General features: G+C 37.6%; 1 protein-coding gene across 1 annotated transcript in view; it reads right to left on the bottom strand.

The window, feature by feature from the left end:
- Positions 1-1,130: 1,130 nt before the first annotated feature.
- The window catches only part of LOC130425005 (inactive tyrosine-protein kinase transmembrane receptor ROR1-like), a 26,641-nt gene continuing 258 nt past the window's right edge, over positions 1,131-27,513 (bottom strand). Inside the window, 9 exon segments of the mRNA XM_056751035.1 lie at positions 1,131-3,349; positions 6,435-6,646; positions 6,909-7,154; positions 7,557-7,874; positions 8,471-8,598; positions 13,102-13,126; positions 26,924-26,983; positions 26,986-27,149; positions 27,151-27,195. Coding sequence (XP_056607013.1) covers positions 1,916-3,349; positions 6,435-6,646; positions 6,909-7,154; positions 7,557-7,874; positions 8,471-8,598; positions 13,102-13,126; positions 26,924-26,983; positions 26,986-27,149; positions 27,151-27,195 — 2,632 coding nt within the window. The 3' untranslated portion in view covers positions 1,131-1,915.

The raw sequence follows: 27,513 nt of genomic DNA, 5'->3' as shown, positions 1-27,513 counted from the left end.
ATGCCAAACAGTGATGTCATAAGGTGATGACTTATTCAGACAGGAACGAAAATAAATGTAAAGTAAACAATTACTATTTCCAAAATAAGCTGTTGGTCAAGGCACTCGCATTAACTGTAAATGTGTTCCTGTCTTGTGAAGTTAAGATGTGGACTTCAATAACAATACAAAATATAAAATTGAGGTGAAGTTTATGTATATAAAGCTGCAGTTAAAGAATAAGATTGTTATAATGTTTTCTCCCGAATGATCATAGGTGTAAATTCAGAAAATAATGCAGGCACATGGTTATAGACCGTTTCATCGTGTGCGACATTGACATCTAGCGGTTGAGCTTGGTATCGCAGTCTAAATAAAAAATACTGGAGAGAGGTTTGGGCAAGAAACAGTTATTCTCGGTTTGTTTTGCTTGTTATCGTAAATAACAAATATCGTAAATATCGAATGTGTATCAGAAGTTAAGTTATGCATGCACACTAATGTTTAGTTATGTTGTCACTTTGAAACCGTTTATATTTTTGATGTGAAGACACTTGTGATGTTGTTAGGAAATGTGTATTCCCTTAATTCTGGAAATTTTCCTATAGATTAGAATTTATGCAAAATACTACTAATACATCAAGTAAAAATATGCAATGACCAGACAGACCCATACAGAAATCAGATATATGGCAATAAAAAGATATGCACACATATACTGTATAAAATACTATGTATATGCTATTTAAAAATACATTTGTAATTTCAATATTTTGTGTGATTTACAAAGCACAATGTAAAAATGAGAAGCGGAGAAAGTTTTTTGCATAAATACAAACTATGATCCTAATGCATCCAAATATGTGATGACATGATTATTGGCAATTTTGTAATATATATTGTATGTGACATTTTCGAATCTGTTAAATGTACAGATTAACACGCATGTTCAAAGGTATAGGGTCACTTGAGTGAAATTGTGTATTGTCCTTCCAAATCTTTTGATCTGAACTGAACTCGTATACTTAAATGTCTCAAACTGGTCATGTCATGAAGATAAAAATGTAACTGCAAATATAGGCCTATGAATCTATTCAATTACAAAAACCTTAAACTTATTTAACTGTATTAATTTAAAATGTTATTTCATCTTTTTTAACATCTTTTTTTTAAACGGATGCTTTTGAATAACAGAGTTCTACTTAGATAGGAAAAACGTAAATATTGTTAAAAAAACATTTCAGCGTGAGACCTCAAGAAGCTGGATGATAAAATGCCAAGAGAAGATTTCGGCATATTATAGCCAAAGAATGACTACAGCGAGGATGCTGAGGATCTGACAGTTTTTATTTTTTGAGAACATAGTTATCAAAACCACATTTGTGTTATTCCATAATTTTGATGAGCATTACTATTATTCTAAAACATTGAATAAAAAATGAAAAAGTGAGCAAGTGACCCTTAACTTCTGAACACTAGTGTATATATATATATATTATATATGTGTTTTACATTCATTTCCATAACTCAGATTCCTGTATGGGAAAAAAAGACTGGATACTCTGAAGACTTCAGGAAAGTTATTCAAGTCGTCAGTGAGTAAAAAGGTAAAAAACAGTTAAGAAACTAAAGACATTGTCCATTGAAAATCCTAACAGGGCATCATTTTGAAGTTTTGGTTGAAAGGCTCCATTCAAAGGCACATTCTGTTTTGCCGCAAAGTCACTGCAGAAGTGGCACGAAGCTTCACAGAGAATACATTTCAGGTTTTTGCATCGTCTCAATATCACCTACCCAAGAGATGATGAGTGTCCTTTCCTATCAAACACATTTACACAACATCGCAATATAAACTTTCGCATTTCATTCAGGCTGTTTTATATTTACACTAAAAAAAACATTAAAATATCAATAATTATCAATATAAAACACTTATTCAAAAATCGGCAGTAATAACAGATTCACTGTACAACAGTCGGTTAGTGTCAGCGAGCAGAGCCGCTTGCGACGGGTCTATCTGCAAGCCCTTTTGTGTCATATGTCCAAAAACTTGCATTGTGCCACCCGGCACCCCTGTCATGGGCGTCAGCGTGACGCAGTGAGAGAGCAAAGGTGTGTTGGCATCATGATTGGAGCCTGTGGAAGGCACGCTAGTCACGTGACCCGTGCTAGTGGAGCCGCTGGCGCTGCTGGGCGAGCGGCTCTTGGGCGGCGGGCAGTGCTGCACCACCTGGGGCGGGGCTTGAGGTGCGAAGTGAGCGGTAGGGAAGGCGGCGTAGCCCGGCGGGATGGGGTATCCGTTAACAGGAATAAACCGCTGGTTCTGTGACATGGGTGCTGCCATAAAGCCTGCGATCTGTCCGGGTGGGATACCCTGCGGTGCTCCATAGATATACCCGGCGTAGCGCGGGGTGCTGAGGTTGCTGACGGGGCTGGCGCTCAGAGAGGTAGTTTGAGTAGTGGCGTTCCCTCCAGACGGAGTGCTGGAGCTGGCGTGGGACGACAGGCCCTCCCAGGCACGCAAGCGGGAGTGGATGTCTTTAAATCTCGGCCGGCGAGCGGGGCCCTCCTGCCAGCACTCGGTCATCAGCGCGTACATGCGAGGCGGGCAGTCCTCCGGGCAGGGCAGCTGCTGTCGCTTTCTCACCATCTCCATCACCTCCTGGTTGCTGAAACCGTAAAACGGCTGGAGACCGAAACTGAAGATCTCCCACAGCACCACACCGAACGCCCAAATGTCAGAATCTGTGCTGAACTTCCCATACACAATAGCCTCGGGTGGCATCCAGCGAATGGGAAGCGACGTTTTTGGCTGCACCCTGTAATAATCCGAAACGTAGATCTCCCTCGACAATCCCAGATCGGAAATCTTAACGTGAAGCTGTTCGCCAACCAAGATGTTTCTGGCTGCGAGGTCCTTGTGGACGTAGAAATGGCTCGCTAGATATTCCATCCCGGCTGCGACCTGAATGGCCATGTGCAGGAAGTCTCCATGGTCCAGACTGGACTTCACGGTGCCGTCTTCGTCGCTACTGCAGCCCACGTCTGAATGGGGCGAGCGCATGATGAGGAACTCGTGGAGGTCTCCCTGGGCCAGGAACTCGAAGAGCAAGCAGACGGGCTGCTCCTGCGTCACCACGCCCAGCAGGCAAACCACATTGGGATGGTGAAGTTCAGCCAGGACTGACGCCTCCTGCTGGAAGTCTCCCCACTGTGCGCTGGAGACGTCTTTGAGGGTCTTAATAGCCACAAGCTGAGCATGCTCCATGCCCGGCAGGTACAGGTGACCCTTGTAGATCTTACCAAATGCACTCTCACCCAACTCCTCCATGAAGCGTACAGCGGAGAGAGGAAGCTCTTTAGCTTTGCTCTGGATAAGAGAAGAAAATCATGTTTAAGTTTGGGGACCAGCTGTGTAAGTCCAGTTACAAGACAATAACATAATTCATACAGTAAATCATTTGTGGACAGGTACATTCTCTTTTTAATGTTTTCCCACAAATACTTTAAAATAAATATAAAATATAATAAAAGTTGAATTCTATATTACATATAATCTAATAATTATGTAGAGTAAGAATATAAAAGTCACTGGATATGTTAGAAACACATATGATTTGGAAGAGACAGTCCTTCCTTTGATACTGAAGATAGCCAAACATCTCATTGGCAGCTTTCTGGAAGCTGTCGTTGCCCTTTTGACCTGTACTTTGATCTGACAGTGTAAGGTCTGGTCTGGCTTAACCTTTCATCCTCTCTCTGACCTCTGACCTCAGTTCCATCATTCATTTGCACCTTACAGTTGACCAACATCCGAGCACAGACCAACACACCTATGTGTTACTTTTGAATTTAGTAGGACTATAGTTGTTGTAAACATTATTTGACTTAAAATTAAATAATAAAACACACAAATTACTTTTTTTTTGTAGGGGGGTGAGTACACTTAGTATTTAGTATAGTATCCAGTATAGAAGTAAATGTAATACTTTTACATTTATCATGGGATATAACTCAGTGGAAAACAAAATAAGATATTTTGAGAAATGTCTAAGTGGTTTTGTGTTCATACAATGGAAGTCAATGAGGGTCAACGTAGTTTGGTTACCAATGTGCTTCAAAATATCGTCTTTTAAGTTCTGCAGAAGAAAGAAATTCATACAGGTTTGGAATGACATGAGGGTGAGTAAAGGATGAAAGAAGTTTAATTTTGGGGTGAACTATGCCTTTTTTGACATATATACTTTAAATACAATTTAATTTACACAACATTTAATCTCCTTCAAACACCACGCTAGAAGGTAAATTCAGGTAAACTTTTTTTAACTGTGAACATTTCTGAAAAAAGCTTTTTTTGACTCAAGAAGTTTTCCAATTTACCTTACTTTGTTTACTTATAAGCTTGTGTCTTGTAATACATGTCTAAAAACCAAAGTAATGCAAACCAAGGTTTACTCTAAAATGTATAGCCTTGTCAACTGATTTCCCCTTTTTTGAGTTTTGCTGTCCTTCAGACTTTATACATTCTAGAACCTCAAACCAGTCACCACAGAAGTGCATACACCCTCTGTCTGCCCTAAAAATACTGTTACTGTCATTTTTTTATCTATGCACTTAACATGTAAGTGGTAAGGCGGTCTATGTTAAGTTCATAGATAAAAAATAACAGTCACTGTTACTTTAAAGTCTATATTGTTCTACACACAGAGCTAATCGTTCTTGTACGTAGACTCCGCAGGTTGCGTAGGGCCCCTGCACGACCAGGGGGCCCCTTGACTACCGAATCAAAAACACCATATAAAAAAGATAAGTTGTATAACTTGCGAACACAATTTTAGAGGATATCATGCAGTGGGTGGCAGGTAATAACATGCGCATAATGTGCTGATATGCGTCTTTACATATGACCATGGCTTCAAAACAGAGCTATCAGTCTCCAGCAGAACTATTTGTGCTATTTTCAAGTCTTATCCAGTTTTGCCAAATGATGCAATATATTAATTCCTTAACATTTCTCAAGTACAGATTTACAAATTCATTATTTGTCCACTGTATTTCATTTGCTCAAGACAATATGTCATTTTTAGTTTGTACCATCACATTTAGAGAATTATGAATTTGTTTTCGTAGTATTTATCATGCTTTATTTTTCTAAGTAAATCACTCATATGGTTAGTAAAAACAGCATTTTTCGTGTTATATGTGTACTGTCTGTTTTTTGTTTTGACAGTTGTATTTTCCAGAGCCACGTGTTTCGTCAATCAAAATTTTAATGACATTTTATAAAGAATTGTTCCTACTGTCAGTGTAATGAACACTTAATTTCTTTAAGTGTGTTAATTGACTTATTATTTTTCATATTTAACAGTTATCTTTATATCTCATTTCAATTATTTGTGCAAGGGCCCCTCACAAGTTTGCTTAGGGGCCCCAGACGTCTAGAATTGGCATGGTCTACAAACAATAAAGATTTAAGTACAGGCTTCCACACTCTCTGACCAATGAATTCCCATGGTATACTGTATACGGTCATTTGTATTTCCAAGAAAACTAAAATATGTTTATAGAGATCACAATTTCAAAGAGTAATGTTCACTGAATAGTGATTCTCCTAAAGATGACTTTCCCACAACTCCAGATTCATGTTTATTTCCACTTCTGGAATTCACACTTCCCTTGATATTTCTGGGTTATCCATGATCATGTCCTTACGTTCATAATGCTACGTGATGCATATGGGAAAGAGAAAATAGGCAAAAGATGACAAGAGAGCATAATTTAACATCTTACGCAGAACACGTGAGCTAGGATAGGAGTGTCTTTCTTTGAAAGAGACAGATGTTTTGTGTTAGTGTCAAGTCTGCCTGAGGGTAAACATGTCTCATCCCTGTTTGACCTTTATATGACCTTTGGCCTGCAGCTGTGCCTGCATGTGTGTCCCCGATACAAACAGCACTAAAGGGAATCACAAAGTGTGAGTTATACTAGAAATAAATGGACCACCAAACATCTGATCAAATGCATACAGTATTTGTTTATAAAGATGTTTCTCTGTCAAAAACAGTGTGAAACACAGTGGCACATAAATGTGCTGTATCTTTAATAAGTGAAAACCTCATTTGAAGGAGATTTGAAGGTGAATGTGAATGGCCATAATATTAATACAAATAATAATAATATGATAATATTCAGATTCCTGTCTAGGCCTGGGATAGATTGCCTCCATATGCTCATCTCTCTTGTTTGTATAGCCCCGGTAACCCATCCCGTCATGCAGGAATGCTCACTAATCCAAACGTTATGAGAAGGCACAATGGTATTTGACCAATGAAGAAATAATACAAAAGTACAAATAAAAGACATAATTGACTTAAAAGACTTAATTGTAGTCACCAAAAGCGTATGCATTTTTTCTGCAAGTTTATCTAAGTAATAAGAAAATGTCAAAATCTCACCTTTGGTTTGTAGGCGGTCAGCATGGACATCTCCACGTTCTGCCCGCGTACCGGTTTGGGCTGTCGTGGAGCTGGCGGACGTGAAGCTTTCTGGTTGTTCCGGCACACGCAGATGAAAAAGAACAGCAGGGCGATAGAGAGCGGTATAGCCACACTCGGCACGAGGATGTACAGAATCCCCATACTGCTGCTGCTGCCGTGCTTTGGCAAGTCTGAACACAATGGAAAAAGCAAAAAATCAAACTAAGTAATCTGTTGTTTCAAATGTTGTGTGTCCGATACCCAAGGAACAAATATACTGATACAGAGTGTATAGCTTGAACAAAAAAAAAAAGCATATTGTAAAGCACGTTCTCTTTTGTCCGTCGCTTTGGATGAAAGCGTCTGCTAAATGACTAAATGTAAATGTAAGCACTTTGGATTAAAAAATGCATAAAAATAACTTTGAAGTGTGTGCTATATTGAGCCTCTTACCGCATGGAGGAATGTCACAGACTTCCATCCGCACACCTTCATCCAGGGTGAAGCACCAGGGAGCGTCGTGCTTGTTGCCGGGGTTACGACAGTAGGAATGTCCCCCGTTGAGCTCAGGGTAACGCATGGCCAGGAAGGTATGACTGTGGGGATACTGGGAATTCCACGGCTGACACTGTCGACTTGATTTCGTCACGCTAGCTGTGCCGCGGTAGTCTGAACCGCTGTTGTTGTAACATTTGTGGCCTACAGAAGAAAAAAATGGTGTGAAAATTTAATAAAAGAACATTCTGATCAGTCGTACATTTCTGGTTTCTTTGAAGAGTCCGCGTATGAAAGTTAGCACCATCTAGCGGTAAAGTTGTGAATAGCAGCCAACGGCTGACTCTACTCCTCCCTTTCTAAGCACTATGGTGGCTGACACAGGACAAAGATGTCGTCACGTTTTTGCTTCTTTGCCAAAGAACATTATGTATTTACGAAGCCTGCTCTGTATAGAAGTTTGTCCATTTAGGGCATTATGCAAGGTCTTTATAGACATCTGAAGACATAGTTATTTATATTATAGTACATTTCTGTCAAAACATCCTCCAAAAAATTACACACAGCACCTTTAAGTTTAAGTGTACAAAGAACCATCAAACTCACTTTTGATTATGGTCTCAGCCATCGGGATGCCTATTCTCATGCAGTTTGCAGCTGCAGGGCTGTCTGAAGCGGCCAGGTCTTCACAGTTAGGCAGTTTGAGACGTTTGAGAATATGGGGGTTGGATCGTGCGATGATGTACTCTGTCTTGCACAGGTCGTTCTCCAGAATCTCGCATTCATCCTTGCACAAGTCCCGAGGTTTGTCTATGCCGGAGCTGCGGTCACACGTGGGGAAGGCGAAGTGGCAAAGGGACGGGATGGCGAACTGGGAGCAGCGATCCGACAGGTGATTGGAGGTGCCGATCATAGTAAACGCCGCTGGAAAGAAAGACAGCTCTTAATATGTAGTCTTTTATATTTATAAGGGAAAAGTGGTCCATGGGAAAATATAACTTACAAGTAACAAAGGGTTCACCACTGGTGAATTGTTGTGGTTTTTTTGAGAAGACAAGTTTTGTGTTTCCAAACCACATGGACTCAAAGGGTTTGTAACACTAACTCGGATAGGTAACCACAATGAATGTCTGTTTGAGGCGATCTGTTATGTCTCATAGAAAACAAGACCAATACTGAATTCTAAAGAATGGTTGAGGCATGGAAAATATCACCATCCAAGAATTTCAAGTTAAATATTTAACACAATAATTGTCCTGACCTTATGTGATCAGTTGTATATAAATTGCATTTTTATATTCGTATTTTGAATATATGTATATTTATTTTGCTGATGTCAAAGGGAGTGTAGTGTAGCCTCTGATATGTTCTTAATTGTATTCATTTATTTTTATTTTAGCTGTAATTTTAATAAAGTTAAACGTTATATTTTAGGATTTTTATGTTTTTCTTTTCTTTTTTGTCATAAACCATTTAGGATCTTGTACAGTACAGTAGACTTGTTCAGGATGAATATGTACCTGTGATTTGGGTCTCGATCTCGCCCTGCATCTGCAGAGAGTCCACGAAGATACTCCTGTTTCCAATGAAGCGGGCACAAGCGATGCCTCTGTAAGGCTGACAGAAACCATCCTCATCCACTTCATATCTGTCATCAACATGAATAGAAACGAGAAAATTGCATGTTAATGGTGGTCATTATTTAAGCCAGCAGACCTTTTCGGTTCGACCCTTTAAATAATCTAAGTCAAAAGAAATGAATATCTGGCAGTCAGGCAAACAAAATGCTTACTTGCAGAATTAAAGACAGACATCCACTCTTTTGGTTAGTGTGTTTCACAAGTTGTATCTTTTTCCCACGCCTAAAGGGTGGACATAACTCGATCGTTTTTACAAGACTTATAATGCACAAAAACATAAAATAAAAAACAAACAAAGCCCACGAGATACTCATGAAAACATGTATTTTTTGAGGGTGTCATTCAAATACTAAACACAAGAGGGCAGTAAATGTCACTAAATCATACAGATTCACACACTCCAATATAACAAATGACTGCCGAACCAAACTTTACAGAATTTAATCAACCAATACAATATAAACCCTCCATGTGAAAAATGCATTCAAACAGAACACAATAGAGATCTGGAGAACTTATTTTAACCGTTCAGCATATCATAAATAATACAGAAAATAAAGCAGCATGGTTGCACGTCCACATGTCGTGCCCTGTAATTTAAACCATATGAACGTGTGGTTCTCTCACAAAGTGTATGTCATCCATACACACGCTTGTTTGAGAAATAGGCAAAGACTGAGTCATTGCTGGACTGTGTACGAGTAATACTTGGACTTGCAGTGTGGTAAACCAAAACGATTTGATTTCGAATAAAGTATGAAACTAAAGAGAACCCAGTCACGAAAAAGTCTGGTTATGAACAGACTAAATAAAAAGACAAGAATTGAAAAAAATCCGATTCAATTAAAAATATTTGTGGTGTTAATGAAAAGCAGGCGTTTGAAAGGTCAGAGGTCAAAAGTCACAGCAGTGTCTGAGCAGCGTACGTCAACCCAGACCCCAACACTCAATCTATCTTCTCCACACATGTATAATAGATGTCTTACGATATAATCACAGACTTACACATCCAGAGTTTCCTTCTTAAAGAGATACTCCACCCATAAAAAGACAACTATCGTGAATTACTCAACCTCAAGTTGCTCCAAAACCTGTATTCATTTCTTTCTTCTGTTGAACACAAGGAAAGGTATTTAGAAGAATGTACGCAACTGATATTTCTGGGGCACCATTGACTACCACAGTCAAAATATTTCACAGAAAATATCAAATGATACCATCACTGTAACACACTTCCAACAGTGTACTCGTTTCCAAATCTGAAAGGTTTATGTTTGGAAAAGAGAACCTGTCAAGCGTCGTGTAAAACCAGAGAAAGAATTCGGCGGCATGAAAGATGCTGGAAAACACAGCTTTCCAATATGTGTGTCACAGGAGAATGCATTGGTAACTGTGGCCACCCACAGAAAGCTAAATGACAAGGAAGAATAAAAGAAACCCAGTTAAATCAGGTTGTTGTGGAGAACTACAACCTATTTTTGCATAATATTAGCTTAAGTCTCTCTAACGCTCAATTTCTTACATTCTCTTTGTCTCCCGTTCTGTCTTACACACATTTAACACAATGCCAGCAGTTCGTCAGCTGTATGAACGTGCATGAGCATTTATTTGTATCAACAGGAAAAGTGCACAGAGTTTAACATGATTTGATGTGCTTTTCAGCTTTGACACATTGTGGAATTCCTCAAAGTGTCCTGTTAAACCTATTGAGCTCAGACAGGAAGGAGTGAACAGATAAAAACTGCTCCCTTGTGTGATGAGTACAGCAAAATCAACCTGAGGAAGATGCGTAAGGACGCACAAAGATGAATGTCTTAATCTTCAGGGTGTCTTTTTCGTGAGGGTGTGTAGCCAAAACCATTTGCACTCAATTATCCAGTGGGGTCCTAAAGTCCAAGAGCACTTGTGAAAACACTTTTCTTTTCCGTTCTTTTCTTATTTATGTAAGCAAGAGGTACCGTATTGCTTACATAAATAGGATATGATTGTGAATGCAACACCGCTATTGACCAATTAGAATCAAGAACTTTTATAATATGAAACATTTCACTTGAATAAAATAAATGATTTCCACATTTTCCATCAATTTTTTTTTGTTTAGGTATATTCTTTTCTCAAAGGTCCAGCGTGTGAAATTTAGTGGTATCTAGTGGTGAGGTTGCGAATTGCATCCAACGGATCACTTCGAAGAACTACGGTGGCTGACACAGGACTAAGATGTCATCACGTTTCGCTTTTTCGGCCAAAAGAGATTACGTATTTACAAAACGCTCTCTGTAGAGCAGTTTGTCCATTTAGGGCTACTGTAGAAACATCATGGTGAATTTCATGCTAGGGACCCGCAAAGATACTCTTATTATAGAGATGGGAGGATCTGTATGATATTTCCAATTGGAGAACAAAACACATTGACATCCATTAAAGAAAAATATCATCCGTTCAAGTTTCCTGGGTTGAGCTTAAGCCAGTGGGTTAGCCGTTACGCTATTTTGCTTAATGGTTGCAGGGCTTTGCCGTGGTGTTTGTAGATAAAAATAGCTCATTCTATGGTATTTAAATACTAATGCTTCATTATGTAAGGTCTTTAAACACCTCTAAAGACATAGTTTGTTATGTATATTAAATTGCAGTTCTGTCAATAGATCCTCCAAAAAATTACACATTGGACCTTTAAAATAACTTTCACTAAAGAATCACACATGCTTTATTTGGAAGCATGGAAATCTGAAACTTCTGTCAGATTTGGGTACACAGAGACCTAAAACTCGTTTGCAATTGTATTTATGTAATTATTATTTAATTGAAAATCCAAAGTTTTTTAGATCTCTCAGGACTTTAAGATACACATTTAGACATACACACAGGGTTACGAAAAGAATATTTCTGCCTCTTGTCCAGCTATAAGAGCTCTCTTCTTTCTTCTCAAAATCAAACCCACATTAAGATGTCAGTTCCTCAAAAAGTTCCTTGAAAGATTTTCTTGTTAAAACGTTACGCTCATGAAGATGTCAGTACTACACGCTAACACGGTAAGGAGAATGGATTTGTGTCATCAGTGTTACTGCACACGCCCTGGAGCTCAATAAATGTATCAAGATATTCCAACTCCGGAAGCAATCTCCAATCTCTTTGGCCTGATGCCTCTTCCATCTTTTCAGCCTTCCTCTCTCCCACATCATCCATTATATAGCTACAAACACCTCCCTAAGATGTTCCTCAAGACCTTTTCCTCCTGTTCCACATGTTGCTCCAATTGAATTAGCAGCAAGGAGGTTGATGGGTCGGGACAGTGAGATACTGAGATGAATGCCTGTAAAGCATTTCAAAGCAATGCCGTGCAGAACTGTGATTTTGAAGCAGATGTGACTGCCCAATGACTATTTCCACTAAGTTCAGATCTGAAGACTCACTGGCCTTGATTCACCGAACCAATTGTTGCAAAGAATCAAAGATTTACTTCTTACAGTCACGGAAAACAGGGAATTATATTGGCAAACTACATAACCAGGCCTGAAAACACGATGGATAAATGCGATTTTAAGATGTCATGGAAATCTTTCTAGTTTTGCACAGCACAGTTTGCTCAGACATTGTTCAGAGGAAACCTTGGACCCAAATCATGAGTCTGTTAACATGAGTCCGTTTCAAAGACTGGTACCTGGCAAACAAATTTGCCAATATCTATAAAATTTTATTTTTGGACTTAAGGAAAACTTAAAGGTGCAATGCAAAGAAATGCAATATAATACACAGTACATAACTATGTCTTTAGATGTATATAAAGACGTTACACAATGAAGCGTTGTTTTAATTGGTTTTACCTTGGAATGAGCTATTTCTATCTACATACACCACTGGTGCCCTTGCATGGAATCTGTCGTGTTGTTTCTACAGTAGCCCTAAATGGACAAACTGCTCTACAGAGCGCGTTTCATAAATAGGTAATCTTTATCAAAAAAGTGAAACTTGACTACAACTTTGTCCTGTGTCAGCCACCGTAGTGCATCAAAAGGTAGGGGTGGAGTGAGCCTTTTGGTTGCAATTTGCAGCCTCGCCACTACGTCGCTAAATTTTACAAACTGGACCTTTAAACTTTTTTTTTTAAGTGCTAGTTTTATCTAAATCTGCAGTTTACCTCTGTGCAACATTGTTCAAAAATCATATTTAGTTGAAATTACATTAAATCAATTGCAAGATATTTAGTAGTAAATCTCTAACACATTTTAGAGAAAAGTTTTAGTTTCCAAAGATAGTCTTTAAAATAGAGCATTCATTGGCTATGTATCTGCACACACACACACAATCATTGAGATTTCTGAGACCATTTTGTATGTAAAAAGTGGGGCTCGTAAAACCTTGCATAACAGAAGTTTAAAAAAAAAGAGAGTCTGCATTAAATAAAGCCTTGTGCTGTATTTTGAGAGATTCAATTCATCCTTAGGTACACTTTTGCTTGACCTGGGTCGCTGGCAGTATATTTAACAATGGGGGTAATATGGGTAACAGTGGACTTGTTTGTCCCTGAAGGAGGGGGGCCTGTGGTCCGTGACTTCATCTAAAGAGGAAGAGAGACAGCCACCGAGGGACTCTCATTAGGAGCCATGAAGAAAACGGGGAATGAGTCCTCATGTTACACAACCACAATGGCAGCCTCTATTATAGAAGGAAAGGACGCAACCCTGCGACCCCTGAGCTTTCCCTGAAACACAGAGAACAGAGCCAGAAAACTAGAGACCAGGCTCATAACGTGAGCCTGAAAATCTTTTACAATCAGAAAAAACTTCAAAATATAAATGAATTCAAATAAATAATTATATTATATTTATATATTATATTTATAATATTATTATATTTTAACCAGAATTCTGATTATTTAATAAAAAAAATAATCATCATCAATAATAATGATCTATTTTTTACCACTGTTACTTATTATTATTGGTAATACATAGTATTAATGACAATTTTAATAATTCTAACAACAACAACAATTATTATTATTATTTGTTATTATTATTATAATTAGAAGTAGTAGGCGTAGCAGTATAAGTATTGTTTTTATTTAATAAGACAACATTGAATAAACTTTAACAAATGTTATGCTGTTATTATAGTCTTATTGTACTGCTCCAAACACACATTAATTTACAACATGGTTAAAGTACCTATTTATCTATTTTTACTTTAAGACACTGTAAACACATTCTCTTATCAAAAATAAATGTTTTAAAGTAATTTTTTACATAACTGTATTGTCTGTGAGTGGAAATCCAGCCTGTGAGAAGTCTATGAGCAAAAGGCCAAAAAACGCAAACTCAATTATTTCGCAATTACAATTTGTGACCAGGTATGAATATAATTTATAAAAAAAAGTCTAATTTAGAAGATAAAGAGATGCAAGATAAAGATAGCATCAGATGACCATTTTGATAAAGCATCACAAAATTATTGAATTTTGACAACAACAAAAAATTCACATAAAATCACATGGACAGTCCCCTCACAACTCTATAATACAATCAATTTGTACTTTTCAGGTGATGTTAACAACCGTCCATCGACACCTGACGGAAGCTAGAAGCTTCCCCTAATCTCTTCACTCTGCACTATACTGAGCACGTCACATCCTCTGTAATGATCCTGAAGCGTTGGCTCTAATTTCATCTGTGTCCACTGAAACACAAACTTAAGAGACTCAGTCATTCATCTCTACAATAATGCCCACAGCTGACTAGCTTACACACTGTGCGCTTGAGTGATTTGCAAAACAAAAAGAGCAGAGGGGTCAAAGTGTTGAGGGCCCTTTAAGATGGGAGGTGGAAACGTACACTGAAGCAAAAATAGCCCATGTTTGTTTTCTGTTCACTGAGCCAAAGTGTGTAGCAACCATTCACTAACAAGCCGACTAGGTGTGACACAACATTTAAACGGGGATGTTCACTAAGATAAGTTGTTTATTTGCACATGCCATCGGTGTTGTCTTAGCTTCTGCAATTATGCAAATCAGGTAATAGTAACCAGTTATCAGGTAAAAAACTTTCACAACGACTAAATAAATAAAAATAAAATAACAAACATTAATTATATAAAAATAATGTTATATAAATGATCATTATAAATATCATAATGATAATAATCAGACTTGTGTGTTTGGGCTATAAAATGCACTAAAGTGAATGCAAACTGTACAGTGAATTTATTCAGATATTAGTACATGTGTTTGTGTAAAAGTTACATATAAAATTGAATCCTGACATCACAGTATATGAGTTCCTATGTTATTGCGCTCTGCATGGATCTACAGTCGTCTGCCAAAAAAGTGCCTGAAGTTCATGCTGTAATCAGTGTTGGCTCCAAAAACTGGCAAAGCACGACTAAACTGACAACATGACTTATATAATCCCGAATTGGAGTAAAGAACAGCCTCTTTCTAAAAGATTTCCTCCATAGTGTTTGTGATTCGTCTCACCTTGTAATTTTGCAAAGCCAGAGCGTCGATCATAATGCACGTGTTATTTAAACGACAAGAACACGCATGTTTAACACAACCAGTGTGGTGATTTTATAGTGACTGGGAAAAAAAAGTAAATATTAATAAGTAGGTTTCCTCGACACAGCTGTCTATGCCTTCTATAGGCGCGATCTGTTCTGTCTATATCAACAGAAGAAATGATTATACATTATATATACAGTATCATTAAACTATCTTCGCTAAAACATTATTTCAAAACTTTAGGATATCCAAAGCTGTAAAAAACATTCAAACTGAAAGGATCTTGCTCTGCAGGTACGGGTTATCCATTTAAGAGGGGCCCTGGGAATAAAGTTCATGCTCTCCCAATAAAAGTAAATTTACTGGGCCCGAGTCCCTCTAAAAGTAATGGGAAAGAGACATATCTTATTCCCCTCAGTGAAAAGAAGAGAAAGAAAGCGTCCCTGAAATTTCATTCATATTTACAGTTGTGTGTCCGAATGCGTGCCCTCAAGATCAGACGGAATAAAATCTGAAGGCTTTGGCTGCCAGACTTTGTTCATGGAAAAACTTGAAGCGAGTGGGTGTGAAAGAGAGTGAGCCGAGGGCGGGGTAACACACCAGGACTGATGGTGTGGTTAAACCAAAGAAATTGGGGATACCATAGTCTAAACAAGTAAAAGGGCATGTGTGAGTATTTACATCAGGGATGTAACCACAGAGTCTTTCCTTCTAGGACTTTTATTTTTAAATAACAGCACAGTATAGAGAGACTTATGTTGGAACATGGTCATATTTGAATAATGTATAGATATTAAAATATATTATTTTCTGTGTGCCGTGGAAATATTTAAGTCTTTTTACAGGTGGAATTTCCTTTCTATGTGTAAGCGCACCGTGTAGATACTGCTTGAATGTAGTTTTTATTTAGTTTAGGAACGGCTGTAGGCAAATATAATCATGATATAATTGCCTTATCTCACCGTGAAGGGGCCCATGCACAGGAAGGGTCCCCTGCAGTGCCTCCAAACACTTGAATGGTATTTAGATTAGACTGGACAATGGACTTGATTAAAATATTTTTGTCCATTTGGCATTTAATATTAAAAACATTGTTGAGACAGTGAAAGAACAGACAGAAATGATGGGGTAGGGGAGGGGGGTTCAGGAAACGAAGAAATGACCCAAGCAAGAATCAGGCTTTGTCAAAATGTAATGTACTAGATGAGTTTTTTTTATATATATTGCATAATTAATAAGTATTAGCTTTAAGAGTTAAAGCACCCAAATTATATTGTCTGTTGTCTTTTGACTTTTATACCTTTTACAATTCCACATAAAGTATTCTGTACACTATTGTGTATAACATACACATGTATAAAAGTAGAATTTGTAATAAGTGAGTAAACTTTATGTGCACCATTACATCATAAAGAGAGACAACAGAGGGAGCTCATCCACTCACAAACAGAGATACAGTTACAGGGATACACTGCTGTCACAAACAACACAAATATTAAAACCAGTCACACAGCACAAATATCATTTTAAGATCTCTTGGTTTTATATATAAACCAACAAATTCAAAATAAATGAACAAAATCAATATCATGCGAGTTTAAACTATTTCCATAATTTTCAAAAAGAACTTCCCAGAAACGTTTTGCTTGGCTCTGTGATTTCCCACTGGTGATAAAATCTGGAAATCCTTGGAAAAGCTTATTACATTTTTTTCAGTCTGTTTGTTCAAATCTGTCAAACAACCCAATTACTACATATGACCTTAAACAGTATCCATGAAAGTATAATCAAATTCATTAAATTAAATTCTTGAAGACTATTCATAAAAACAAAAGCTACTTGCCATATATGAGGCCAACAGAAGGTGATGTAAGTGCCCAGATACAAATGAGCAGAAGATATGGTCATTCAATTATTCACAGTACAATTATTCACAGTATTTATTATAACAGTACAAAACTTGTGTCCGGCTATCTAAGGCGTTGCCCAAAACAAACACACCCCTAAACCAATCTTTCACTTTTGTCAGCGAACAGCTTGGCTTATGTCTGTCCTGTGCACTATGCACCTTACTGCTGATTGGCTACAAGGTTGTTTAGGTACTCGGCCTGACTCAGTTGTCTAAAGCGTAATTCGGAAACGGTTTCCACGCCTTTAACTTCAGGCAACACAAACCATCTTCATTCTATAACCTCAGTCTATAATCCTTATTTCTATCTTTTTAATACATTTACACAAACATACTCCACAGGGCTGTGCAGTGCGACATATGTCGTACATGCTACGAAAAAATCTGTCTGCCCAAAGAGTAAATTAGCCAGCGTAGCTCGCGTGCGTTACAGTTTGGCAGGTTCATTAAACAGAGCTGCATGTTTTGGAAGTGCATTTGTCATCGTGCTTGTTATTGTGTGATATTAATCAATGCTGCATCTCTATATTTCATAGTTTTAGTCTATTTTGCGAGTTTTCCGGCTGCCTTGAGTCCATATACCTAGATGCAAACTCACGGACGCGGAATACTGTTATTTAAATCTGTCTGTTCTGCTGGTCTGAGTGAATAAGCGGCACAATTTCACCACGCGTGACACTCGTGGATTTAGTCTGTGTTTACCTCATTTGTAAGTCGCTTTGGATAAAAGCGTCTGCTAAATGACTAAATGTACAAGAACTTCATCTCCAGAGTTGCTCTGAGAGTATTTCATGAGCATTTTGCTGATTGAATAAAAAGCTACCGTCAAACACAAACTAAACCTCATGCGTCTTCCCGAAGACCTGTCTAAATAAAAGTCAGGTTAACTTGAACACTCAGACGAAAAAATACTGAAGTGTCGAGATGGTGGCCTAGTGGGTTAAAACACTGAACTGGTAAATCAAAAGGTTGTTGGTTCGATCCCAGCAGCCACCACCAGTGTGTCCTTGAGCAAGACACTTTACTCCATGTTGCTCCAGGGGGATAAAAGCGTCTGCCAAATGACTAAATGTAAATGTGTCCTAAAATATTTGCTATAGAAAATAGTACTGCCCTTGTAGTGAACTGTATAACAGTGTAGTAACTAGTAAGGATTAAAAATCTAGGATTTTTCCTGAAGTTTACAATAGTAAATAGCTACTATTGTATACTACAGTATTTTATGTAAACAAATATAGCACTATTGTATTGTAAAAAAAAACACAGAAATGGAACAAGTTTAGGCAAACTAAAAATTATATGGCCCTAATTTATCCATCTGTATGCAACATAAATATCATTTGTCAGTTATCTGCCTATTTATGTGATGAACTGCACTTGCATATTTGTTTAATGGTTACAACAAACGTTTTATACTTGTGCTACAGCAGTTTGGCCTGTCCTCCAAAACTCCAATCCTCTGTAGCACCAACGCTATGTGCAAAAAAAAGTTAACGTAAAGCCCTGCTCCAGCAGGATCAGTCATTTTATATTTACCATAGTGCTGTATACTACAATTTTTCAAATACCATGGTATTTACATCCCACCAATAACCTAAATTAATACCATGGTAGTATCATGGTATCACCATGGTATCTTTGAAAATATTTTATGTTTGTCTTGTCTTCAAACAGTTATCACCTTCAATAAAGGTTATACTTAAATAGTTGTATAAAATCTTAAGTAAATTTTGCTTTGATTAACCAGAACGACAATATTTTTGTCTATAATGACCTTGTGTTCGCTGATATCAGCTGGGTTGTATTAGCGGGCCGCTAAAATAAAGATAAACAGAGTATCCACTGACTGGATGGTGTGGTCTGCTGATGTAATTGAGTAATAGAGGTTAATATGCAGTCAAAGGGTTACAGGGGAGATATGGTGACCCGCGCCATTTGCCCTACGACTGAAAAGAATTTTCGAAGCAAGGTCAATCTCAAGTTTCAGTTTGTACCTCTTCCACAGACCGTATCGGGTCAAAAGTCATATACCAAGAGACTCATATTAAAGCTCCAATCTTCAGTCAATCAACACTTAGTTAAAAGAGTCCCATAACAAGGTAGAGATTGTGATCTGGACCGACCCTGCAGTATGTGTGTGCAGGGTGGGCTGTTATCTCTGGTTATTAGCAACCGGTTTTGGAGCTACAAAACCTATTGCTATCTCACGTCTGAGGTCAGCAGATAAATTGCACTGAAAGAAATAAATATGGAGTAAAAATGCAGCGGAAAGTGGCAGTATCTGATCCAAAGCGGCAATAACTAAAGAGCTCAGTCGCATTCAGCAGACAGTATGTGAAATACTGTGACCAGTTCTAAGGTTAATGTGTCCCACTGGATTAAACATGTCTGTAAGGAAGAAGAAAAAAAAAAGTGGAGGACTGTGAACCAGTAGTAAATCTGAACAGCTTTTCAATTCTCTCATTATTTATTCACACTCATGTGGTTCAAAATCTGTATATGACACTCTCTTCAGTGGAACACAAAAGAAGATATTTAAAAAAATGTCTCGGGGGTTTTGTCTCCATACAATGGAAGTCAATAGTGGCCAATGTTGTTTTGGTTAACAACATATTTTAAACAATCTTTTTTTTTTGAAAAAGAAGAAAAAGTCATACAGGTTTAGAATGACATGAGGGTGTGTAAATGATTAAAGAATTTTCCATTTTAGTGAACTATCCCCTTTAAGACTTTCAACGACATTAAGACCAAAATCTAATAATAGTTCTGAAGGAATTACCAAAAACGCCTTCATACGTTTTAAAGACCCCATAAAACCAACTGACAAGCTTAATATTTTTCTACGTGTTGATGTATGCCCTCGAAACAATCATAAACAATGATTTGCTACTTGTATTGTAGAGAGCATCTGATTGGACAAAACTACAAGATGAGTCATCAAGAGCTGTGGTCTATTTTTTCTCAGCATTAAAAAAAACACCCCAGCCCTACTGACTGCTTAAAACACACATATACAAAAAGACACAAAACTCTAATTTAGATTTAATGGGGTCTGTAAAAAGACAGATACCATCATGACTAAAACAACACTAACATCAGTCAAAGAAAACAGAGCCGATGTTATGAGAACCCTTCGTTAAATCCTTGTTTAAATGACGACCTTTCAAAAACTGAGGAACTTTTTGAAGTATTATAGTAGTTGTTCAAAAAAAGAGAGCAGTGGGACCCATTTAGATGTGCTCATACAGACAGCGCCGGGACTTCTGGGATGTCTCCAGCACCCGTTCCCTGATAGCCCAGTCTTAAGTGCACAGAGGTCTGGACTTTGTTAAGATCTCTTCGATTTCCCTGGAATTGTAAAAAGTCTCTCTTTTATTTGACTTTTTTTGAGAAAAGGGTTCCCTTTCACACCAGTCGCAGGAAAGTTAAACACTCCTGACTAGGCAGTGATGGTAATATTAATCTTTTCAAACAGGCTGAAAAGGGAATGTTAAACAATCTTACAGAAACATGGGGCCAAACATGGGGCCATATACAGTTCAAAACGCCTACTTTTAAAGCGCGTTAGTATGTTTCAAAGGGAGATCTGAGGCACAACTGCAAGGTGTGTATTACAATGTCTTATAATCACAGTATAGAAATCATGTCTGTTTACAGTAAATGAATTCTATTATGAAAAAAACGTAAGCAAATCCTCTGTCAGAAAACTAGTTTGCCAGTGTTGGCAGACGGAGGACAGAAGTAAAGAACAATATTGGATTTAAAATGACAGACACTAAAAAAAGCTCATCTTTATGTGATGCAAAGAGAAACATGTTTACAAAAGTGAGAGACAAGTAACAGCTTGAAGAAACTAACAGAGAGAAATTGGATAAGATAAAAAATTGAGACAGGATGTAAAGAAAAGAAATTCATTGACATAAGTGTGTAAACCACAATACTGAAGAAGTCCATACTTTATAAGTGTATTACAGATGGTCTCGTGGAAATCCATGTAGTTAAATTCATATTTCACCTTGTTCTTTTAGTACAACAGAACATTCCTCTTATTAATAGCCACTGCTTCGGAGGAAACTCCTCCCCTATTTTACATTCCCCCTGAGTTTTGTTTTAAGTATAGAACCCAACAGATTAGAGAGTGGTAGGGTATCCAACCATTCTTCAATATCATAAAGGGATGTTTCACCTTTGACTAAACTTTTTTTTCTACTATGGTAGTCAATGTTGCCCCAGAATTAGCGGTCGCTAACATTCTTCAAAATATCTTTCTATGTGTTCACCGGAATAAAGACGTTTATATATTGAAAGAGAGAGAGGGAGAGAGAGGTGATGCTGAAGGGATGGCTGACATTTGGGCCGGAACAACAGTGACCATTGTTTCTTGTCTCAAAGTTCAGCCCAATCCCCATCCACGGTGTTCAATTACCTCCTTTCCAGGTGGTCCCCATAAAAGAAGGCAGCGTTAAAAGTGAAGGCCAACAAAAGAGGGAAGAAAACATATTGCTTTTATTAAAAGGTTTATGAATAAGGTCTTCAGTGTGAGTAATCATAATGTGCAGCTGTGTTGAGCATCCGAGAAGCTCTAGTCACAACAGGAGACTGTATAGGGTGTCCGCCCCTACCTGCTGTTTCAAGACCAGCTTACCCTATTCAAGTCTTCCCCTTTCCAAAAGATAAAGTAAAGTTAACCTCAGATCACTGAATCAAAGCCAAATCTGTAGTCATCAAAGAACCACCTTAACAATCTCATCTGCTCTCAAAAGCTCAGGGTGCCTCCATTAAGGTCACAGGCTTAAAAATGTTCTGTGCATTAAAGTGCTCATATGGCGTGAATACGTGTTTTTCTGTGCCTTTGGTTTGTTATAAGTTGCCCATGCATGTATTAGAAACGTAAAATTGCAAAAATTTAAGTGCTGGAAAAAAGTTGCATTCTATATAAAAGCGAATGCTCACCCAGACCTGCCTGAAACACCTTGTGTAACCACACCCCTACAAATCTATGTCAGTTTGTGGTACCAAGATCGACCAAATGTATACGCAGTAAAGTGGGTGTACCTGTCAGTACAATTGCTTTAGAACCTGATGGTAAGAGGCTCTACATTTCCATCACATGCTTGCAGTATTCTACCAATCACCACACACTGTTTAACTGGCCAATCATAGCACACCTCGCTTTTCAGAGAGATGAGCTTTGTAAAAAAATCTGTACATTTTCAGAGAGGCGGGGCAAATACTAACATCCATGATATGTGGAAAATACAGCGTTTTTTAACCTTAAGTCGTGTAAACACATTGCATAACATCTAAAACAAACGATAATATTCATTTTAGCCGTGTCATATGATCCATTTACCATAACTTTTTATAAATAATGGAACATAAGAACACCTTCCATGGATATAAGTCAGGCTTAGACATGTACAAAAGAAAATATACATTTATATAAATGTAATGTTATATAAATTGGCAATTCCATGCAAATGTTAACTTTAAGATTAAGATTTTACCATACTAATAGATTGAATGTCAATATTTGTGACCCTGGATCACAAAACCAGTCTTAAGTAGCAAGGGAACATTTTTAGTAAAAGACAAAATACATTGTAAAGGTCAAAATTATTGATTTTTCTTTTATGCCAAAAATCATTAGGATATTAAGTAAAGATCATGTTCCATGAAGATATTTAGTAAATTTTCTAAATTAAATATATTAAAACGTTATTTTTGTGAGTGGATGGCCTGTTTAGGAATAAGAATTCAAAGTTTAGGAATAAGTATTTAAACAAAAACATAAACAAAGTTTATGTTTTTAAAGCATTAAGTAGTATTCCATAGTGTAGTACAAACGGAATTGTCACATCTGTAAAGGTCCATATTCCTAATAAATGGGCACATGGTCTATTAAGCGTCATCCTTTCTCTCTTTGTTGGGTATTACTGCGTCTGGTTTGTAAATTTTAATTCACAGAAATCCTACAAAGTATGTTGTCTCTCAAAAACTTGCAACCTCTTCTGTCACATCCATAACTATTCAACTTTTCTCTTTTTAAAATGGAAAACTCGCGCATGGACTGATTTTTTCTCATGTCTGGACTAACTGGACGTGTGGTAAAATATAAACAGATAGTTTAATATATTGGTAATAAATACATTCTCTGAGGATTTATATTTCAAGTTTTGATTGAAGATGTCACATCGATAATGCTGAAAGTGCCACAGAATTAAGTGCATTTAAAAATATATATTTTTGCCATTTGAAAATGTTTAGTTGAACAGACACAGGAAAAAATTGTCGCATTCATATCAATTCTTTCATTCAGTTCACATTCATTCACAAAATGTTTCTTTATTTAGTCTCGTTGAAAAAATAAAATATCTACCATATTCTTTTCTTAGAATAAGCAAACCTCAGCCTGTTAATCTATCCCTAGTACAAACACCTCTAGACCAATCACAATCAATCATTTCCTTCTCTCTCTTCTTCAGCAACTTTCCTTTTTGTGCCTCAACACTTTCTCATCAGTGACCTTCTTCTCTTCAGAGTTCAAAAACCCCTTCCAACATTTCTCATATTTCCTCTCCTCCCCACTACGAGACCAGCTTGAGGCCAGCTTAAGACCAGCTGTGTCCGGACCCCTTGGTCTGTTCATTGACACCAGGCTCCAAAATACATATCTGCTCTGTAATTCATTAAAGGAAGAGTTTCATTAGACTCCCAGTCACAACATGTCACCAGGGTGGTTCTCTTCCCGTCCTGTTTGCCACGTACCGCACCAACAAGAGATTGACACTTTGATAATTCTCTGAAAAAAGGTGTGGAGAGAGGAGGGGGAGCAAAGAAAACAGACATCTTCCTGACCCCTTTTCATTTTGATGGAATCTGACAGGAAGACTTCCTTTGATGATGACAGTAATGACTACCAACAGGCCATCGTGGGGCTCAAAGGGATCTCTATGCATACCTTCGATGCAGGCAAATAGCCCGAAACGTGCTGCGCTGCGTCTGTACGAAGCTCAGAGGCAGACATGCAGGTTCGGGCTATAATCAATATTAATGTGATTTGGAACGCAGCCAGTCATGCCAAATGGTCAGAGTTTGATTCTCAACAACACTGAAAATACCCACAGTGCCGAGAAATGAAATCAGGACCAGTTTGAGACGTGCGTCAGCATGTTAAATAAAGACCACGCGACTGTTTGCTTCCAATGCTGGACCACTTTGGAGCATTAGATGAGCAGACGTTCCCATTAATCTTATCAATTACTTGAGAAAATGTCAGTTGATGAAGGGTCAACTGATAACTAAGATAGAACAAGACATATGACGCTAAACAATTTCAATGAAGGCAAACTAACTATGTAAACTAAATGAACATTTTGAGCGGACTAGTTCGCCCAAGAGCAGTTTAAACATATTACTGCTTTCTTTCTAAAACCTTGTATCTCCATATTTTGTGAGATACAAAATATATATATATATATATATTTGCTGTAAATCATTTTTATTATTATTTCACCCTTTTTGTTTGTAATAAGGTTTTGCCTGTAATCGAATAAAAATAATTAATGTATGTCAACTTTGACAAACCCTAAATCAATCATTTAAAAAGTACATTTCCCTGAAAACAGCAAAATTCGACATCTGAGGTTTTGGAAAGACAGCGAAGACATGCACTTACGTTGAAAAAACGTATTTATTGATTTAATGTAAACTTGTACAGTATGTTCCAGTCAATTTGTAACTGTTTACAAGGTGGATGACTAATAAATTATACATAACCGCAAATTATTACGAATATTAGAGAAAAAAATAATAAGGAAGCCCACCCCTGACCTCACCGCTACAGTTAACCATCACAGCAAATCAAACCTTAAAACATAAATGAGATTTGTACACTTTATAAGAATTAGTCATAAAATAGCAAAATCATAAGATTTAGAAAAAGATCAGGTAAACCATGACGTTGCATTTTGTAACATTGGTCGAAACAATACAACGTCCCCAGTCGAATGCACTCCATGACGTTAACAAACAAGATTGATTCAACATAAAGAACAATAATCCATGAATGAAAAAATGAACACCAGTAGGAGAAAATAACCATACCAAAGTCACTAAAAAAAGTATCAAGCGTTCTATGTTATCATATGGTTTCATGCGAATAGGTGTTGAGGCCTAAAATTGAAATATGCAAACATTAACAGAAAAAACACCGCGTGTGATATTAATGCACCGACTGTCAGCTGAACAGAAACATGTGGCGAGTCTGGTCGTAAGTTTTAACACAAACAGGTGCTGGCTGATTTAAATGAAGTTAACAGACAAATGTGATGGTTACTAAAGTCTTCATCAAGACACAGATGACATGCTTTCTGTGTAACCTCATATAGACCTGCTAAAGGTTTCTGGACTGCTCATTGTAAATTCTAAATAAAATATGTACAGAGACATAACCCCAACAACAACAGAACCCAATTCTCTTGGAATCATATACATACTTACTCCCACATACAATTTTAACTAACGGGGCCTTAAAGAGCAATTTAAGCTAACAGTTTCCCTAAAGACACTTTTTCCTATCATTTTCTTTATTTATTGTATTTTATGGCAGACAACAGGGGGTTTAAATGTAGGGCAGCGCAGAGGAAAGCAAACTGGACTTACATTGGGGCCTTCCAGGCAGAGGGGGGAGCTGGATCTGTGAAAGAGAATAGGGATTGTAAACAAGATTTTAAGATCAGGAATACCAGGAAGTGGTACTTTTGACGCCTTAATATTGAAATGCATTAATGGCTGGCATCCATAAATTAGTGCAACAATACTACACATAGCATCAATTTGGTGTGGCAGATAAAAGCGTCCAATCGGAAAAATAAATACAATCCTTTTCACAGTTTTACACATCTATACACAGACTGTATGGCATCATTGTCTTCAAGCGGCCCTGCAATGATGTGTAATGTATTCTGACTTCTTTACAATGTTAAAGTGCTGTCTTCTCAACTATTCAAAAACGAGTTGGGCGTACTACGTAGTATTTTTTTTTCGATACACTCCCCCAGTGATCATACAGGTAAAGGAACTTAAAAACAGTTTCGAAACAACCTTCCTTAGTCCCTTATTGACAATCTCCGCGGAAAAGCATGCGGCACGGCCACAGAGAGAAGGAGCATGCGCAACTTCACTTTCCATTGTGTGCAGGAGAAGAGAAGAGAGAGCATACGTTCGCAAAGTTCAGGCGTTTGTTTGTTCATTGCTTGGGTGATGAATGTTATAAAAACGGTGGATAAAGATGGATTTGGAGATCGTTGGAAACTGATATATGGACCGTCCAAGCGCTACAAGATGCCGGACCTGATCAACACTGATGTCTGTGTTTTTTGACAATGGGTGCACACGTGCTTTGGTTCAGCCTACCCCTCCCCCCGCATGCGCATTTATGTTTTCGGAAATAATCGTACAGCTGTATCTATCTTTATAATAAAAGTGATCAAACTAATACTCTTCGAAGATACAAAGTATGCAATACTACTCTATAGGTACTCAAGATAAATAAAAATTGGCTGAAACCCCTTGTGTTACGCCCGCTTAAATGAAGACATGAGGAATGCCGAGAAACATTAATACAATTTGTAAATTAAAAAAAAAATACTAACCCTTTATCTCAACAGGTAGTGTCTAGCTTTTGTTGGAACCAGTAACTTTGTATTGGCACCTAATTATTATGGCTCCTGTATGAACTATCGCTATTGCTCCTAAACTCTTTGTAAGTCGCTTGGATAAAACGTCTGCTAAATGTCTAAATGTAAATGAAATAATTCAACATAACATTGAAGCAACTGTATGAAACAGCATGTTTAAGCAATCAAAATGCAGATCTGTTTTTCATCCAAGAATAATTATGTAATCATCATAGTATCGTAAAACTCACCAAATTTGACGAACAGAATTCCTGTGGGATACCGTGCCATAAGTGCGGTAGCCACGCATTGAAATAGCCTGTGTCTGTGGTGTCCAGGTTCCGAATTCTCAGTCGTGAGCCGTACGAAGTCGCCTGTAAGATACGGCGCTTCCTGGACCACGGGGGCATCGTTTTTTTAGCCATACATTGGGCGGTGTTCCCTGAAACGTGGCAATGTAACTCAGCGGTCTGACGAGGAGGTAGTGATGTTATTCATTGGTGCATCCAGTCTTAAAAGTGACCTGAAAGGACAAGACAAACAAGTTGAGAGATACTGTATAACGTGGCAAATACATTCTTAATACCCAAAGAGAAGAGACCGAATTATGTAAGGGACAGCAACCTAAAATTCTGTCATAATTGACTCATTTTTTAAACATGTATGCCTCTTTCCAAAAAACACAAATATTAGTGACTGTCAGCCCACATTCACCTACTGTATGAAAAAAATAATTTAAAATACATTTCCCTTCGTTGTTTAATGAAAAAAAATCATGTACAGTAGGTCAAAACATTTGCAAACTGCATTTGCAACTACAGACGCTACATATCGTGTGTAA

The sequence above is a fragment of the Triplophysa dalaica genome, chromosome 6 (genome assembly GCF_015846415.1).
Source record: "Triplophysa dalaica isolate WHDGS20190420 chromosome 6, ASM1584641v1, whole genome shotgun sequence".
NCBI classification, from domain to species: Eukaryota; Metazoa; Chordata; class Actinopteri; order Cypriniformes; family Nemacheilidae; genus Triplophysa; species Triplophysa dalaica.
The sequence above is the reverse complement of the archived record's forward strand: the minus strand, read 5'-3'. Positions and strand labels throughout refer to the sequence as shown.